Raw genomic sequence first — 20,181 nt, forward strand, 5'->3', positions numbered from 1 at the left:
CAATGCAAAGCTACTTTTTAACTCCATCTCAAGATAACAGCTGTCAATAATGACATAATGAACCATACTAAACAGAGAGAAGTACAAGATCCCCACCTTGTATTCTCCGAAAGAAGGTTTCTTCCTTGAATATTCTATCAATAACCAAATAACATCAGGACATTCTCTGTAGGGTATCCTTGCATCTTTCACCTCTTCAATGTAAGTTTTGTAAATATCCTGGGACTAATGGCAATACAAAAGTATAATTATTTTACCAGCTCTAAAAATAATTCTTAAAAAAAGTAAAACAGTATTCCAGCAAATTGCAATTTCAGAATAATGGGATCCAACCTTAGACAATAAGCTAAAAAACGATCTCTTAGAAGCCCTTCTCTCACGAAAAGACCCTTTCATAGCAAGATGAAGCAGTGTTGCCTGTGCCACAATTACTCTGGACAAAGCGTTCTTTGAGATGGAGGAAAATTTACTACTACTCAAAAGAAAACAGGACCATTTAAGAAGCCTGTAGGATCCGATGTATGAATGAGACTTCTGCAGCCTCTCCATAAACTGAACAAGGCTAGCAGCAAAGGTTTTCATGAACACAACCTCACTCAAAGCCTTCAGTACAACATCATCCACAGCTTTTCTTGATCGAAGATCATCATAAATACACAATGTTTTAAAAATAATATCCACAAGGACAAGGGCAACCTCACTTGACATATCTGCAATGAATAAAGAACAATCAATAATGGCATGGTGTTGAACATAGCTAAAGACAATTATGTTAAATTAAGATAGGTGCAATGTCCCTCATCCAAAAAAAAAAAAAAAATATAGGGGGGGGGGGGGGGGGGGGGAATGTAAACCTTTTTTTAAGGTTAGAGCCAGCAATTAATATGACATCTAAATAAAATCCAAGATAAACAAAAACAAACATGACATCCAATCTAAGAAGCCTATAAGTCTATAACTAATTCCGAAAAAGAGAGAGAGAAATAGCTGGCAACAGTTCACTGTGGCTGTTGTAGCATAAAATTTAAACGAAATCATGGGCACTAGAAAATTTTCGACTAATCCGCATAGATGAAAGTGGACCCGCTGTTGGTTTCATTTGGGGGATAAAAACCAAAATAAACCACCGGTAAAAATTCAGAATCCCATAGATGTATGATAAACATATAAAGTTCTCAGGTTAAAACAGAGACAATAATTACCACAACTATAACCGTATAACCACAACTAACATGAAGTAAGCTGCCCTTTCTTGCATAAACAATATAAAACATGGTAACTGATGCGCGCAAGTGTAAATCATAATCTTTATCTGCATGCCAAAACAATCAGGAATTTTCTTTGGCAAACTCCATCCACCAAGGGCCTTTTGCTCAAATTAGTTATGTATGCTACAGTTTCAGCACACTTCTCAAAGATAGAAACACATACTTTGATGTCTATCACTATGAAAAATGTAATTTCGAAAACCCAAAGAAGCTCAAACACCCCAGATGCAATTATTTTGAGGAAAGATTGTATAAAGGGTATGTGATATTCTACATCTAGATTTACAACCTAACAACCATGATGCCAACGAAACAGAATTTCACTATAAACCTGGAAAGCGGTATGTATATAGTTTTAGGCATGGTAGTTTTATGATTCCAAGTCTTCCAACTTACGACTTTCAGGGTTCTATAACTAACTACAATTGGACGCACAACTGCCCACCACTTTTGGCAATCAAAACTACTACTACAAATATTTGGCTTAAAACCTAAACACCCCCCCCCCCCCCCAAACACACACAACGGAGCAAAAAACCTAACATCCAAGAGTCCAAAACAAAAAAGAAAACCCTGCTTTACGTAGACTCTCATCATATCCAACATAACATCCATTCCCGTAGTCTTTACACATGCCCGTAAAAACCCTGCTCTACGTAGTCTTTGCACATGCCCGTAAAAACCCTTCAATAAGAGCAAGTAAAATGTTTGAAAAGTGTCTGGTTCACAAGTAAATTTCGTTACTGATATGTCACATGTGTCTTTCAAACGTCTGTATTCAGACTATTAAAGGAGTAGTTACAACAATAGACTAAAATTCAAAAGCAAAACCTCTTAGCAACTGACTGTCATGAACATATTTTACTACGGAAAATGCTAGAAATGGACAAATACACTTCCTCATTACCACAAATCACCTCCCGAACATACTTGTTCCAACTCAATGTTGGAAAAACGATCTATACTCTCAACACCGGCAAACACTTATCCCCTACATTTGAGCTCAATTCGTTAAACGCATGGTGCAAGCACACAATCAAACCCGGCAATTACCTCCGTTAACACTAAAAATGTGAGCACATTACTTCTACATCACAGGTTATTAATTAATGACGTAATCATAAAGATCCAAAAAATACATGTCCAACACAACAGCTTCCCTAAATTGATCAAAAACACAAAACCGTAAAATCTGCATTTTTCCTCATTCTGAGACATACTCATCCATAAAAACCTCATAATGAATGCAGTCCAAAATCAACTAATGCCGCCACACTCAATTTCCATTTGAGTGAATCCAGCTCAAATTAAAGTATAATTACACTTTGTTCCGAAAAAACTAATAAACGCAAATGTTCAATAGTACAAACGATTCCTTGTCGGAATATTAATGAACACAAATGTTCAACAAATTAATCCTACAACTATTGAATTTCCACTTGCTTCAATACAGCTCAAAATTATGTTCACTCTTTGCACCAAAAGGCAAAAGTACACTTAAATTCATCCGAAAATCTAGAAATCTTCCAAGTGCACTTATTAATTCATACAAAAAGATGTTCAACACACACACAAAAAAAAACTGATTTTTCAAAGCGAAGAGGGAAAATGGCAATAATTAGCATAAAAATGGAGGAAATTTTCGGACCTGTATTCCTGAGAATATCGGGAATGTCAAGACGGAAAATGCGAATACGGAGATTAGTAGAAGAAGTAGTGACGGACTCGCCGAGCGAACTCAGCCTCTCAACCGAGTCCGCCATTGAAGAAGCTTCAGTGATCAGTTTAGGATCCGAGTGGTTCCGGATAAGAGGAGAGAGAAAATGTGGGTCAGATGACGAAAATGGTGATCAAGGAATTGCAGAAATGGAGGAGAGAGGGGAAAAAAAAGTTAGGATGGTGGGTTTGAAGATTATATATTAGGGTTTTAGAGATGTAGCTTCAGCTGCTGTTGTCACTACTGCTTGGTTGATTTGTAGGAGACACAGAGGTAATAGATATTTGGTGGTGCAGGTGCAGTGTTTAATCAAAATTATGTAAATAATTATGTTTGTTATCTTCAACAAGCTGGAATAGCTCAGTTGGTTAGAGCGTGTGGCTGTTAACCACAAGGTCGGAGGTTCGACCCCTCCTTCTAGCGAGTTTTTTGGTGTTTTGATACAATTTGTAATTGTTTTTTTTCCACAGGAGATTAGATTTATTCTTTGAAGTTTTTAGTCAAAACTTGTTTTTGGCCCGGGAGATGGGGATACAACGTTGAATATTATCGAAATATTCTCCATGCACTATGTACACTTGTTGGGTATACGAGCTTGACATTTTTTTCTAATAATTAATCCCTCTGTCCCAAAATGTTCTTTATGTTTGATATTATGCACGCGATTTAACGACTAATTAATGTGTATGGATATTTCTCGATTTTTTATTTAAACAAGGCAAATTACGTTTATATAATGTTTTTACGTTGTAGCCCGGGCGATACCCCCGCCTACAACGTTGAATATTATCGAAATATTTTCTATGCACTCTATACACGTGTTGGGTATACGAGCTTGACTTTTTTTCTAATAACTAATCCCTCCGTCCCAAAATGTTATTTACGTTTGATATTATGCACGCGATTTAGCGACTAATTAATGTGTATTGATATTCCTTTGTTTTTTATTTAAACAAGGCAAATTACGTTTATATAATGTTTTTACCTTTATAATAAATTTGACGTTGGGAAAATGGGAAATATTTAATGCCCCAATGGAAAAGTGTGAGAGAATAAATACCCCAATGAATTTAATTCATTAAAATAATCCTTGGGCACATATTTTGGTAGAATGTTAAGTATTTATGTGACAATATAAAAGGAAAGATTCCCCAATGTAAATAACATTTTGGGACACCAAAAAAGGAATATGTAAAGAACATTTTGGACCGATAGAGTATTCGAAAATAGCTTGTTTTTATTTGGATGTGGTTTATAGTACGTAGTATCATTTTGAGTAATAGTGTACGTTCTTCATTCTTTTTGGGTTGTTAGTATTTTTAAACCTTATCTAATATCTTAATATCTAGTATGCTATGATCCATATGTGTTAATTAAACAATTGTTGACTAATTAATGAATGAAAAAACACAATCTATTATATATTAAAAATAGACAAATTAAAGATGTAGTAATTTTTCGAAACCATAAAATGGTAACAAAATTATATTTTCTTACAATCATTATGTTGTGAAATTAGCAAGTAGCATAAAACATGTGAAAAAGGTATAAACACACAATCATCCTATTGAGCTTAATATATGCAAATAGAGTTAAGAGGCATATATAACTAATACTTATAAAATGGTAAACTGATACACTCATATTTTATATAGTTTTTACCCCCGTCCCGTATGCACTTTTCATCTCATTTGAGCTCTTCGGAGCCTATTTTAGTGCTAATGTGTGTTGTGTAGTGTCTGTTAGTTGCAGTGCTGTTTTTTATGATAATTGATCTTTGGAGGCCTGTTTCTTATCACTCTTGGATGACTACACGGATCCCGGAGCATTGCGGGATGATCTAGCTAGCTTCAAAGGAGTTGGGCCTAGGCCTCAAGTTCAAACTCAAGGCAATTGCGTCAAACTGAGCTCAAAACATGTGGCCCCGGTTTTCGGAAACCGGCGGGTTTTGAGAATTGAAGGAAATCTATCTTAAGTGCGAAACCGGCAGGTTTGGAGAAACCTGTGGCCCCGGTTTTCGCTACCTGATGCTTTTGGAACGCCTGACTGGGCCGAAAACCGGCCGGTTTCTGGAAACCGGGGTGCCCGGTTTTCGGTCCCTTTGCGTCTTCTTTTGCTTAGTTACTCCGTAGGATTAAGGGGAGGCTTATATATATATTTAGTGTTTTTAGTACGTCCTCTCCCTCGGAACTTCGTATTATTATTATTGCTTAGCTTAAAAACTTCAATTTTTATTCTCCAAACATTCAGCTTTTAATCAATTAAATATTCAAACTTTCAGTTAATCCTTCGTTCTTCGTTTTAGGTATTACTTTGTGTTCTTATTCTTTTATTTAATTTCAATTATGCTTTCAATTAATATGTTTGCTTTGTTTATTGGTATTATGTGTGAGTAGTTACTTTTCTAGGGTTTAGGGGATCCACGAATGCATGATTGGGATTATATGTGGGCTTGATTATTGATTGATTGATTATAATTTCTATAGCTTATTATTATTGCTCGTCAATTCTGTTCGGCCGGACTATTTTGATTGAGTTTGATTAACCTTAGATTATGCGCCGAGAGGTATAAATCTGATGTTTTTGGTCTGTGGCTATTAGATAGGAATTATTTCTAGTACGTAGCGAGAGCCCGCTAGTCGTTCTATCCTAAGGAATTCATAAGATTCGAGAGATGCATGTTTTCCTAATTATAATTGTTAATTGATTGTTATTGTCCGTTGTCTAACCCCGGTCTGCATTTATGGTGAACCGTTGCCCTAGATTCCTTTAATATTGTTATTTTCCGATTTGATTATTTGCTTTAGTTTAATATACAAACCAATCCAACTCTTTGTTACCAGTAGTCTAGATTAGTTAATTAATAGTAGAAAGAACATTGTTTCCCTGTGGATACGATCCCTGCTTCCCTTACTATATTTTTAGTTGGTGAACGTTAGGTTTATCTTTGATAGGAGTGCGATTTAGCCTGTCAAATTTTGGCGTCGTTGCCGGGGAAACGGTTTTATTTTCTGTTATTAATTGTTTTTCTAGATTATTGTTTGTTACTTCTCAAGGGACTCCCGTTCCTTGAGACCGGATCTCACGACTGTTTTCTAGTTTTTGCTTGTTTATGCCCAGGACTGTCCATACCAGCGATCTGACTTCGTTCGATCCTGAACCTGAACGGACCTTTCGTAGACGGCGTAGATTCGTTAAACAGTTGAGAGACTATTCTGACTCTGAATCTGACTATCTGATTAACAATCTATTCCATACAGATTAAGAGATGGGTGACCAAGCGCCACCACCGCCACCCCCACTTGTGCCAAGGCTTACAGACTACTCTAAACCAAGTCTGTCTATGCTCCCCAAGGCAATCATGCCTTCTATTGCGGTCGAGAATTTCAAGATTGAACCCCAGCTGATAAACATGATCGAGAGACACCAATTCGGTGGGGAAAAGGGTGAAGATCCTAATCTCCATATTCAGTCTTTCATTCAGTATTGTGCCACCATTAAGCAGAAGAATTTAACACCGGAACAGACTATGGAGATACTCTTTCCATTTTCATTGAGTGGGAAGGCAAAGCTATGGATTAACAGTCTCAACCGCGCAGCTATGAAAATCACCGATTGGAATTCCTTGGCCCTTGCGTTCTATGTTAAATATTTCCCACCTGAGAAGACAACCCGTCTGAGGGGTCAGATATTAGGTATCTCTCAACAAGCAGATGAGAGTTTGTTCGAGGTTTGGGAAAGATTCAAAGACTTGCAAAGAGAGTGCCCACATCATGGTCTGGAGGACTGGTTCCTGGTTCAGCAGTTCTATAATGGTCTGGGTAATGAGTCTAGGTGTCTTTTGGATTCAGCTGCCAGTGGGAGATTTATGCAACTCGAGGTGCCTAGAGATTTAGAGGTGATTGAGGAGATGGCCATCCATAGTGCCCAATATGGGAATCCTAGAGGTTTTGCCGATCGTGGTGTTAAGCATGAGATGAACTCTATTGAACAACTTACTGCTCAGCTAACTGCCCTACATCACAAGTTGGATAATATGCAAAACGCATCTTCCCAGGCCACCCAACAAGCTAGTGTCGCCGCAATGAGTGCTCAGTTGGCTAATGTCTGTAATAGTTGTGGGATGCAAGGTCATTATGCACCGGAATGTAGGAGCTCTATTGAACAATGCAATGCATTCCAGGCCTACAAGCAGAACAATCTGTACTCCAACTCATACAATGAGGGGTATAAAAACAACCCCCTATTATCATATAGGAGTACCAATGTTCAGAACCCCCACCAGATTCAACACCCTCCACCACCACAACAACCTTACCAACCGCGGAGTAACTAAAACCCACAGCCTAGTGGACCACCTGGTTTTCCTCCTCAATCTCAACCCACACAACCTGATCCCATGCTCGTAGAGATGAGGAATATGATGTTGGAATTGCAGAGATCTCTGAGCGAAAAGGATGCCAAAATCGATGCCCTCACTGCTCATAACAAGGTCATGGATAAACAGTTGGCACAAATGGCTACTGCTCTTGCAGAGAGACCCAAAGGTCAACTCCCTTCACAGCCTGTGACCAGAGAGTCTGTAAATGCTGTCACTTTGCGGAGTGGATACGAGTATGATGGGCCACCTATGACTATATAGGAAGGGGTTGAAGTATCTGTTAGTGGTGTTGTGCCAAGAGAAAGTGAGAAGGTGGTCAAGGACAAGGAAGCTGACACAGGGGTTGAGAAGAAAGTTGAGATACAAGTTCCACCTATCAAACTTCCCTTCCCTCATCGTCAGCTAAAGAACAAGCTAGACAAGCAGTTTGGTAAGTTCTTAGAAGTGGTAAAGAATCTGCAGGTAACGGTCCCTTTCACTGACTTAATTACTCAAGTACCTGCATATGCTAAATACATGAAAGACATCTTGACTAGGAAGAGAGCATTTAGTGAGGTGGAGACTGTTGCATTTACTGAAGAGTGCAGTGCCTTACTACAAAATAAGTCTCCACCCAAGTTGAAGGACCCCGGGAGTTTCTCTATCCCGTGTAATATTGGCAACCTTTTTATTGACAAAGCCTTATGTGATTTAGGTGCCAGTGTTAGTGTCATGCCCCTGTCTGTATGTACTAAGTTGAACATGGGTGATTTAAAAGTTACCAACATAACTCTGCAAATGGCTGATAGATCTGTAAAATACCCCCTAGGTGTTTTAGAAGATGTGCCTGTTAGAGTAGGTAAATTTTTTATTCCTGTTGATTTTGTTGTTTTAGACATGGAGGAGGATAGACAAATTCCTATTATTTTAGGTCGACACTTCCTACACACTGCGGAGGCAATTATAGATGTCAAGAATGGCAAACTGACTTTAAATGTGGGGGATGACAAAGTCACTTTCAATTTAACCCAAGTTGCTAGAAGCCCGATGGTAGAAGAGTCATGTTTTGGAGTCAATGTTTCTGATGATTATTTTAATACTGAATTGACTCATACTAACTCTTGTTAGGTGATGATACATATGATATTACATAAATCATGCGGAAACAACCATTAACCCAGGAATACATATTATTTACACATAATCATATAGCATAATTTAGATGCATACTCTTTGTTGCGTGCCCTCCCTAGCTGCGCCCGAACCGAACAAGAACAAGTCTTTAGGACTCCAAGTGTCGTCCCTCCGTAGATAGTCCACAGCACGTCCGGATCCGCCTTAAGATTGACCAACTAGAATCGCCCTTAAGGTACTAGAATTTTCGGCACTTTTGAGCAAGATGTGTGGCTGAATTTTTCTCTCAAAAACTCACTTTGAATACTTTGAAACTCATTATAAATTGTGAACCCAGGCCACATATTTATAGGGTTATGGAAAGGGAATTGGAATCCTATTCAGATACAAATTAATTAAACCTAGAATCCTACAAGAACTCTAATTTAATTAATTTATCAAATAGAATTAGGAATTTAATCATTAACCGAACTCTGCACGTTTTAGGAAACGTGCACGAACACAAACACTTACGCACACACACACGGCAGCCTCGATGGGCCGCCCATGCGTGCGTGCGAGCAGCAGCCCACGCAGTGTAACACCCCGACAATTCTCTCTTTTCTAAAATAATCTTTTAATATAAAACGTAGAGAATTATCAAGGCATTATCGCCCGTGTGAAAACGTAACGGCTTATTCAGAATTTTGCAGCGGAAAACATAAAACTAGCTTTAGGTTTATAAATAATCGATTACAGATTTAGTCCCCAAAAATCAACCAACGAAAATAAGGAAATATAAATAGTACGACAAGTTTAAAGTCCCAATTAACAAACCCAAGTTAACTTAGCAAATCAAAACTAAATACAAGCTCTCTATTCCCGATCCCAATGATGCAACATCTTCAAACCTGCAGATGGACAATGCTTATTGATCCTTAGAGACTGCTCACCAAAGATTGGGTCATCACAGGATCAATAAGGCATAGCCATGATCAACATGCACAAGCAAAAGCACGTAATCAGCAAAGCTGAGTACTACATACTAAATCAATAATAATCCTAACATGATACTATTAAACGATCAATCCTAACATGACACTAATGAACATAAATAAGGGCAGACAAATCATGATAATCTGAAGACCATACTTAACTAGACTAGGCTAGACTGGACTAGACTTTTATAACAATAATATTATTTTAATTGAAATAGGCAATGGACCGAGTTTTCTAGCTAGACGAGGTACGGGCGCGACTCCGTAACCTCAGTGACCTGCGATATCGAGGAACGTTTGACTGAAAATAGGACGCGGTGATCAATCCGGTCCGAATGAAAGGCCATGGGCTACCACCATGAACCCCAACTCCTGTTTGTCCGTCACTTTAGACGTGCACAGTCTAAAGCTATTGCTACTCAGTTTCACTTTACATGATTTACAAATTAACACCCTGTTATGACTCGACAATCACATAAGGCATGCAACTCACATTTATTTATAACTGTTTTTATCTTGGAATTGAGTAAGTGATCACAAGGCATCAAACAGGATTCATTCCAATTAACTCCAATCTTTTCTTTAATACTGATCAACCCCTGAATATGGGTATAAGGTTTCAACTTACTAAATGAGGTCCTCCGCCCTCATAAAGTAGTGAAAAGCTAAAAAGGGAACAACAATTAACTGATCTGAATTATATACTAAATACTCTAGTGTTCCCAATCAAACATGTTTGCATCAATCTTCCATACTAACATGTTATAATCCTCAAAATGCAATAAAGGTTTAATATGTTCATCCAACAGTATCAAACATGCAATTTCAACCTGACTAAGTTCATCAACAACATTAACATAACCAAGTTCATCAATAATACACATGGTTTCAACAATTAGCACACATTCCAAGCACGCAGGTATGTACGTACCTTGTGTAAACAAACTGCAAGACCACTTTAATAATTCAAAAGTCGCCTACAGAGAATTCTCCGCCTAAAACAACCAACAAGGATTCCCAATCAACTTCTAATCGCTCACAGCTATAATAACACATTCTAACTACATCCTAAACATATTTAGAACTTTTCTCCAATAACAAAACTTGAATATTTGATTTCCTAGCATAACAATTATTGAATTAGTGATTGAAATTCGTTGAAAACTCTTTGCAAACTCCATACTTTAAATTTTCAGCAATATAACTAATTTCAAACTACTCCCAAAACTTTGAAATCATAAAAACAATAACTTTAATAATTTATAATCATCCTACCATGCTTTAATAATTAAAACTCCTATTTTAATCAAATTATATAATCTGAAAATTACCAACTTAATTATATAAAACATATAAAATCTGAAAATTATAATTAAACCATAAAAATATAAATCTAATCCAAGAAAACATGAATTAAATTAATAAACATAATTAAAACTCTAACTTAAACATAATTAACAAAAATCTGAAAATTAATTAGTTTGTAATATCAACATATAATCTGAATTCTAAATTAAATTATCAAAACTAATAATTTAAATTATGAAAACCTTAATTAAATCATTAGAACATAAATATTACATTAATGAAATAAAAGGGTAAGGAATTAACCAAAAGAGAGAGGGAAGGGAGAGTGGTTGGCCGGAGGTGGTGCTGTGGCGCGGCGGCACGGCAACGACAATGTTATGGCGGCGGCCGGCTGGCTTGCGCAAGAAACAAGCAGGGGAGGAGATGGTTTCTACGCGAAGGAGGAGAGAGATCGAAGAGGGTGTCGGCTGGGCAGGGCTGCGACGAAGATGCAGGTGGTGGTTGGCCTGGGGGTCGCGGCTGCGCACGCGGCGGCTGGCTGGTGGTTCAAGAAAACAGAACCTGCGATTAAGGGGAGGATAAAACTAAAGAAAGAGAAAACAAAATAGAAGAGGAAGGAGGAGAGAGTACCGGCAAAGGGGAGAGGAGCACGTCGACGGTGGTGAAGCAACGGCGGTCCGACGGCTTGGCAGAAGCGGCGGACGTGAAGGGAGGAGAGAGAACGGCTGAGAGGGATGAGTGTTTGGTGTTGTACGTGAGGTTGAAGGAGGGAGAGGGTTTTTTTTTTTTTCTTTTTTTTTTTTTTTGTTGTTTCCTTTGGTCTCACGTGAATTAGAAAAGGGAAGGGAGTATTGGTTTGGGTTTTATTGGTTTGGGCTTTCCCCAATTGGGCTAGGAGTAGGATTTAGCTTTTATGATTCGAGTCCAAAATTGAATAGGATCGTTTTCTAAATTCAATCAATTTTCGTAATTCAAATTCTTTTCAACTTAAAATTCTAAAATCATTTTCGATTTCGTAAATCGTTGAAAATATTAAAATGTAATAAATAAATGCACGTTAATTATATATTTATTTCCAAAATTCATAAATTCTTATTTAAATATATTAAATATACGTTAAAATATATAAATGAAATGTATAGAATTACGGGGGATTACAATCTACCCCTCTTAAAAGAAGTTTCGTCCCGAAACTTGACACGAAAATTCACATATCTTTCCAAACTTTTGAACTTATTCTTATTGTAGAAGTACTTGTGGCATTTATGTACACTCTTTTGCCAACTTAAAGTTTCTTGAATTACTCATGAACACCTATTTCTTACGCGAAGAATCTATTTACTTGCATCGACATGTATAATTTGCTAAAATAAGCATAGAAATGCATGAAAACACCATAAAATTAGGTAAAAAGCGCGAATTTATATCGCATTCTACCCCTCTTAAAGAAAACGAGTTACGCCCTCGTAACTCATCTCACGGAATAACTTTGGGTATTTCTTCCTCAACGAATTATGTCCTCAATACAATATTTTCACTCAAATCATTCTAGCAATGGACTTCTACACTTTTCCCTCACAATGCCTCAACATGTGACATCGTAATGCTCGCATGGTAACTATTGGTGCAAGAAATTCAATCACTCTAGTTGGTCTTCCCAATTACCCTTAAAGTCAATTAACACAGAATCTCAACATATATTTCATAGTAATCTCAGTCTGTCTATCGGTTGCAGGGTGGAAAGAAATACTCATTTCAATGTTGTTCACAAGATTCACTAGGCCTTTTTGCCAAAATTTCAGACTTTATAGTCGGTAAGGATCTCAAATGTTGTCCCATAAAGATAATGTCTCCAAATCATTCAAAGCAACGCACTAGCAGCTAGCTTTAGGTCATGGGTTGGGTAATTGGCTTCATAAAGTTTCAATTGACGCGACAACAGGTGCGGAAGTCAAACGCTCTTTCAAAATTTAGAAAGCTTTCTCCCATTTCTCACTCCACTCGAATTTTGATTCCTCTTTCAACAAGTTGGTCAATGGTTTTGCTCTCTTCGGAAAGTGTTTCACAACTCCTATAATGGTCATCTAGGCTTAGAAAACTTCAAGTATCGGACACGTTCTTTGGAGTAGGTCGCTCACTCACAGCTTGAATCTTAGCAGGATCTACAGAAATTCCTTCTGTTCAACTTTTCCTTGTTACCGAACCTCATTACGCTTTTCATGGGTGTATAACTTTTGGGCTTTTCTCTTAGCTCTTGCGCCAATTCATGTATTTCTTTACATCTTTTCCAGACAACAATGATTTCTAACGATCCTGGACCACTCAAATCGTCTCTTAGATTTATTCCCTTACGTAACATAGTTCTCAATCAAGTTAGTCCTTCACTTTTCCACTGGTGTCACTTATACACACATGACTTCAAGATTTGTATACTTCATTTAAGAAAAAAAAACTAGATTCTTTCTAAGCGTTTCCAAAGTAATCCTCAAGATTTCATTATGCTCTTTTTGCATTCTTTGAATAAATCAGGATACCATCAGTAATATAATAACAAACTTAATTCGGAATTCGTGGGAAATCTCATTCATCAATTCCATATTTATGGCAGGTGCATTGGTTAACCCAAAAGACATTACTCTAAACCCATAATGACAATAACGAGTCCTAATGAGGTCTAGGCCCTTATCATCTATCCTCAATTGGTGGTACTTCAACACAAATCAGACTTTGAGAACACACTCGCCCAATTCAATTGATCAAATATGTCATCTATCCTAGGCAAAGGATACTCGTTCTTGATGGTGTTTAGCTCCCTAAAATCGATGCATGGTTCCATACTCTTATCTTTCTCCTTAACAAACAACTCTTGCAATTGTGTCTTAATTCACTCATTTCAGGAGGTGTCATGCTATAAGGTGCTTTGGATATAGGTGTCGTTTCAGGATCTAAGTCTATAGTGAACTCAAAAGCTCTAACAGGTAACATACTTGTAATTTCACTCGGAAACACATCAATGAATCCACTCACAATGGCAACATCCTCGATTGTCACTAACTTCTTTAATCACCTCTGACACACTACAGAAAATAGTTCGTACTCCCTATTCATCAATTTCCTCACTTGCATTACGGAAATAAGTAAAGGTTCTTGGACTTTTCAAAACATCTATATGAGGTCAATTTTCCAATAAGGTTCCTTAAACTTACTTTCTGAACTTCACAATCTACCTTAGCCTTGTACACACTTAGCTAGTCCATCCCCGAAATTACATCTAGGTCCCTCAGACTAAACTTTATCAAATCAGAAGGAAAAACACAATCTTTTGTCTTCAAAGGCAAGTTCTTAAACAACTTGGTACACTTTATGGTTACACCAGTAGGTAGACTAACAGGTAAATCAATCGCCTCAAAATCTACTAACTTCAACTTTTAACAATAGAGCACGAAATAAAAGAGCAAGTTGCCCCTGAATCAAACAATGTTTTAACTGGCACGGAGTTAATAGAAAAGTACCATAAACTACATCTGCAAAACGTTCAGCTTCACTTCTACTCATAACGAATAGTTTATCCGGAGCCTTATCCTGGTTGTTATTCTCATTAGCAGACTTATGGAAGTTCTCTTAGTTGTTCTACGCCCCTAAAGGCTTCGACCCTAATTTCCTGACTGGTTAAATCCCTACTTTACCTGGTTACCACTCCCATTACCATTTTCATTCATATTTCTCTTGAAATTTCCTTGGTTTTCCCCAGCATTAAACTCTTTTCTTTTCTCCCCAACGACAATATTTTTCTTGTCCATTCTAGACTGCAACCCATAAATATGAGCATCTCCCCCATACACAAAATCCAAAGATGTAGAGGTTTCCCCACCTAATCCTAAGGTGGTCATGCTATAAATCTGCAATAGTATTCATCGATGGTCATGCTCCCCATACTAATGTTTATGAATTCCTAAACTTTCTGCTTTCTCATAAAAGGTAGGGTAAACCTTTCCCTTAAGGCAGTAACAATTGAATCCTAATTGAATCTTTCAGCAGCGCTAAGCCTAACTCTATTTCTCTCCACTGTAAATCGGCTTCATCTTTCAAATACATGACAACTTGACCCACTCTCATATTCTCAAGACAATTCAAATCCCCAAACAATTTCTCAAACTCTCCAATCTGGTTTTCTAAAAAGGTGGGGTCATCTTTTCCGCCAAGAGGCGAATAGCAACAACTAAGTCATTATTGTTGGCCATTCTAGAACGCGGCCTGCAATTAGTATACTCTACTTTAGGTTTGAAACATCACCTATACGTTATCCCATACAATTTAATACTTGAATTGACCATAAAGTTCGCCTCAACCAACAATGTTCACATTAATACACATCATTTATGAAGGCACGACAATCGTTTATGAAGGTGCAACGATCGTCTACAAGATGCAATAATCATTGAAAAATAATCATCCTCGATAATTCACGAAAGACATTCACACACTGCACATAGGGCATAACCTTTTGAATCATATTGGTCATGAGGGTCTAGATTGGCCCTCACTTTCTTTATGTACTCAAATCATTTAATATTATTGTGGCAATTAAATTGATCCACAATTCACACTGAGTATGCAACCAATGGAAAATTAATCCATTACGTGTTACCTAAAGGTTGGGGTATTATGGAATCCTCAAAATAGAATAAAGAACAATTCCTTGAAAACTTTAACTTTTATTGCTAACTCCATAAATATTTATTACATCCTTCAAAATAATAAAGAACATTTCAAACTTCAATAAACTTTAACTTTAAACTATTGTAGCTTCGCTACTTATTCTCTAAAACATAAAAGAGTTAAATTAACTATTTATGACTTCAAAATATTTGTGGCCTCTTGCCTATCCATTGCTCCTGAAACTTGCGAAGTGAAATTTAGATCTCAAGATTATCGAACTCTTCTTCAGGGTCTTCATCGGGGTCTTCCTCAGGGTTTGCATCTTCACCCATGTCTTCATCTTGATTAGGCTCACTTGCCATCTCCTGTTCACTTTCGAGCTCTGCATCCGAATCACTAGAGATCTCAATGGTTGGCTCATGAGCCGCTGGGTTAGGATACTCTGCCTCAACACCTACATTCTCATTCTCCACAGCTACATCATTTTCCTCTAGGTCATTATTTACACTAATTCCCATAGGTTCTTCTGTAACTGAATCCCCAACATGACTCCCTACGATTTTACCGTCTCTAAACCCACTTTCTGCCGCTTCAATAATGGTGGTCAGAATTTCTGAATCATATTTCCATCTACCATCCCAAGTTCCATACTTAGTCAAGTTTGGAGTCCCATTATCAGAATGCATGTCTTTAAACTTTTCCTTGAGTTCTAGGTATGGAAATTTGTTAGGTAAGCAATTAATGATTGTGGCTGCTATGATATCCTTTCTCATTAAGATAGGTTGCCCTTGAACTTTAGCATAATATTCACATCCAAACACAATTTTCTTCACGTAAATATCAGGGGTTTCTATATCAAGTTTCTCGAAGGATCCTATGTTAGTATACTTGGAAAGAAACATTTTATTCCTGAAATAAACAATTCAAAGTCTCACTAACGATTTTCCAGCCAAAACATAAACAAGGTTCAATAATCAATAAGTTTGGTGGAATCAAACAATTCTTTATGCACATGTAAATGTAACACTTAAACAATTAGCACATGCACATACATAACAATCAATTTCTTATCATTGACTAGCTACTAATGCACATATAATTCTATCTTATATGCCCTTCTTATACTACCCATCTCTCATAAACTAAAGCATTAGAATCATTTATATAACGAAATAAAAGAACGAAGTTATAATAAAATTATAACATAGAATAATAACATAAATAAAATATAAATAAATAAAGTAAAATAAATTAAGGAAATGCGTAGCGAATAAATTCGAAAATAAAATTATTAATTCGAAAAAGATTTATATTTCCTAAATAACGAATTCTAACTCTTGAAACAACTTTTAAAAAAAAAGTTTTGAACTTTTTAAAAAAAATTGTACTCATTTTTGAATAATAAATAATAAGAAAAGAATAAAAATTTCGAAAGTCACTTTAATTTGAATAAATAATTTGATTTCGAACTTAAATAAGAAATATTATATACTTTCAAACAAGATAAAAGGAAATCGGCCCCCCCAAAAAAAAGTACCAATTTTTGAACACTATAAGTCTATAATACGTAGAATCTCGATTTTTAAGAAATTTATTTTAAATAACTAGATAGTTAGGCGCCTAAAAATTTATTAAAGTAAAACCTTAGCTTCTAGATACCACTTTGTAACACCCCGACAATTCTCTCTTTTCTAAAATAATCTTTTAATATAAAACGTAGAGAATTATCAAGGCATTATCGCCCGTGTGAAAACGTAACGGCTTATTCAGAATTTTGCAGCGGAAAACATAAAACTAGCTTTAGGTTTATAAATAATCGATTACAGATTTAGTCCCCAAAAATCAACCAACGAAAATAAGGAAATATAAATAGTACGACAAGTTTAAAGTCCCAATTAACAAACCCAAGTTAACTTAGCAAATCAAAACTAAATACAAGCTCTCTATTCCCGATCCCAATGATGCAACATCTTCAAACCTGCAGATGGACAATGCTTATTGATCCTTAGAGACTGCTCACCAAAGATTGGGTCATCACAGGATCAATAAGGCATAGCCATGATCAACATGCACAAGCAAAAGCACGTAATCAGCAAAGCTGAGTACTACATACTAAATCAATAATAATCCTAACATGATACTATTAAACGATCAATCCTAACATGACACTAATGAACATAAATAAGGGCAGACAAATCATGATAATCTGAAGACCATACTTAACTAGACTAGGCTAGACTGGACTAGACTTTTATAACAATAATATTATTTTAATTGAAATAGGCAATGGACCGAGTTTTCTAGCTAGACGAGGTACGGGCGCGACTCCGTAACCTCAGTGACCTGCGATATCGAGGAACGTTTGACTGAAAATAGGACGCGGTGATCAATCCGGTCCGAATGAAAGGCCATGGGCTACCACCATGAACCCCAACTCCTGTTTGTCCGTCACTTTAGACGTGCACAGTCTAAAGCTATTGCTACTCAGTTTCACTTTACATGATTTACAAATTAACACCCTGTTATGACTCGACAATCACATAAGGCATGCAACTCACATTTATTTATAACTATTTTTATCTTGGAATTGAGTAAGTGATCACAAGGCATCAAACAGGATTCATTCCAATTAACTCCAATCTTTTCTTTAATACTGATCAACCCCTGAATATGGGTATAAGGTTTCAACTTACTAAATGAGGTCCTCCGCCCTCATAAAGTAGTGAAAAGCTAAAAAGGGAACAACAATTAACTGATCTGAATTATATACTAAATACTCTAGTGTTCCCAATCAAACATGTTTGCATCAATCTTCCATACTAACATGTTATAATCCTCAAAATGCAATAAAGGTTTAATATGTTCATCCAACAGTATCAAACATGCAATTTCAACCTGACTAAGTTCATCAACAACATTAACATAACCAAGTTCATCAATAATACACATGGTTTCAACAATTAGCACACATTCCAAGCACGCAGGTATGTACGTACCTTGTGTAAACAAACTGCAAGACCACTTTAATAATTCAAAAGTCGCCTACAGAGAATTCTCCGCCTAAAACAACCAACAAGGATTCCCAATCAACTTCTAATCGCTCACAGCTATAATAACACATTCTAACTACATCCTAAACATATTTAGAACTTTTCTCCAATAACAAAACTTGAATATTTGATTTCCTAGCATAACAATTATTGAATTAGTGATTGAAATTCGTTGAAAACTCTTTGCAAACTCCATACTTTAAATTTTCAGCAATATAACTAATTTCAAACTACTCCCAAAACTTTGAAATCATAAAAACAATAACTTTAATAATTTATAATCATCCTACCATGCTTTAATAATTAAAACTCCTATTTTAATCAAATTATATAATCTGAAAATTACCAACTTAATTATATAAAACATATAAAATCTGAAAATTATAATTAAACCATAAAAATATAAATCTAATCCAAGAAAACATGAATTAAATTAATAAACATAATTAAAACTCTAACTTAAACATAATTAACAAAAATCTGAAAATTAATTAGTTTGTAATATCAACATATAATCTGAATTCTAAATTAAATTATCAAAACTAATAATTTAAATTATGAAAACCTTAATTAAATCATTAGAACATAAATATTACATTAATGAAATAAAAGGGTAAGGAATTAACCAAAAGAGAGAGGGAAGGGAGAGTGGTTGGCCGGAGGTGGTGCTGTGGCGCGGCGGCACGGCAACGACAATGTTATGGCGGCGGCCGGCTGGCTTGCGCAAGAAACAAGCAGGGGAGGAGATGGTTTCTACGCGAAGGAGGAGAGAGATCGAAGAGGGTGTCGGCTGGGCAGGGCTGCGACGAAGATGCAGGTGGTGGTTGGCCTGGGGGTCGCGGCTGCGCACGCGGCGGCTGGCTGGTGGTTCAAGAAAACAGAACCTGCGATTAAGGGGAGGATAAAACTAAAGAAAGAGAAAACAAAATAGAAGAGGAAGGAGGAGAGAGTACCGGCAAAGGGGAGAGGAGCACGTCGACGGTGGTGAAGCAACGGCGGTCCGACGGCTTGGCAGAAGCGGCGGACGTGAAGGGAGGAGAGAGAACGGCTGAGAGGGATGAGTGTTTGGTGTTGTACGTGAGGTTGAAGGAGGGAGAGGGTTTTTTTTTTTTCTTTTTTTTTTTTTTTGTTGTTTCCTTTGGTCTCACGTGAATTAGAAAAGGGAAGGGAGTATTGGTTTGGGTTTTATTGGTTTGGGCTTTCCCCAATTGGGCTAGGAGTAGGATTTAGCTTTTATGATTCGAGTCCAAAATTGAATAGGATCGTTTTCTAAATTCAATCAATTTTCGTAATTCAAATTCTTTTCAACTTAAAATTCTAAAATCATTTTCGATTTCGTAAATCGTTGAAAATATTAAAATGTAATAAATAAATGCACGTTAATTATATATTTATTTCCAAAATTCATAAATTCTTATTTAAATATATTAAATATACGTTAAAATATATAAATGAAATGTATAGAATTACGGGGGATTACACGCAGCGAGGCCTGCGCGAGCCACAAGCCCACGCAAGCACCCGCGCGCGCTGCGCGCGCTGTGCGCGCTGCCACGGCCTGCTGGGCCTGGCCTTGCGCTGGGCCTGGCGTGGCTGTTTGTGTGGCGCGCTTGGCTTGCTGGGCGATGGCCTGGCTTCGTGCTGGGCCCTCGTCCGGCAGGCCTCGTCCGATGCTTATTCGTACGATACGCTTCCGATTAAATTTCCG

General features: G+C 36.9%; 1 protein-coding gene, 2 long non-coding RNA genes and 2 other non-coding genes across 5 annotated transcripts in view; 1 reads left to right on the forward strand and 4 right to left on the reverse strand.

The window, feature by feature from the left end:
• LOC110792507 (protein ILITYHIA) overlaps positions 1-3,236 on the reverse strand; it is a 37,500-nt gene extending 34,264 nt beyond the window's left edge. The window contains exons 1-3 of the mRNA XM_021997329.2: positions 2,917-3,236; positions 334-710; positions 97-225 (exon numbers count right to left, since the gene is read on the reverse strand). Of these exons, the coding sequence (XP_021853021.2) occupies positions 97-225; positions 334-710; positions 2,917-3,031 (621 nt within the window). The 5' untranslated portion in view covers positions 3,032-3,236. The remainder of the gene's footprint in view (positions 1-96; positions 226-333; positions 711-2,916) is intronic.
• A 98-nt stretch (positions 3,237-3,334) lies between these two features.
• On the forward strand, positions 3,335-3,408 carry TRNAN-GUU (transfer RNA asparagine (anticodon GUU)). Its single transcript has one exon. It is a non-coding gene; the product is annotated as a tRNA-Asn (tRNA).
• A 3,250-nt stretch (positions 3,409-6,658) lies between these two features.
• On the reverse strand, positions 6,659-6,765 carry LOC130460277 (small nucleolar RNA R71). The gene has a single exon (XR_008920199.1). It is a non-coding gene; the product is annotated as a small nucleolar RNA R71 (small nucleolar RNA).
• A 2,355-nt stretch (positions 6,766-9,120) lies between these two features.
• Positions 9,121-11,877, reverse strand: LOC130460062 (uncharacterized). The gene is made up of 4 exons (XR_008919927.1): positions 11,395-11,877; positions 11,068-11,302; positions 10,388-10,451; positions 9,121-9,403 (listed from the first exon to the last, which is right to left on the reverse strand). It is a non-coding gene; the product is annotated as an uncharacterized lncRNA (long non-coding RNA).
• A 5,078-nt stretch (positions 11,878-16,955) lies between these two features.
• LOC130459416 (uncharacterized) lies at positions 16,956-19,899 on the reverse strand. The gene is made up of 4 exons (XR_008918803.1): positions 19,427-19,899; positions 19,100-19,334; positions 18,420-18,483; positions 16,956-17,435 (listed from the first exon to the last, which is right to left on the reverse strand). It is a non-coding gene; the product is annotated as an uncharacterized lncRNA (long non-coding RNA).
• Between the last annotated feature and the right edge of the window lie 282 nt (positions 19,900-20,181).

Source organism: Spinacia oleracea, chromosome 4 (assembly GCF_020520425.1).
Source record: "Spinacia oleracea cultivar Varoflay chromosome 4, BTI_SOV_V1, whole genome shotgun sequence".
Classification (NCBI taxonomy): Eukaryota; Viridiplantae; Streptophyta; class Magnoliopsida; order Caryophyllales; family Amaranthaceae; genus Spinacia; species Spinacia oleracea.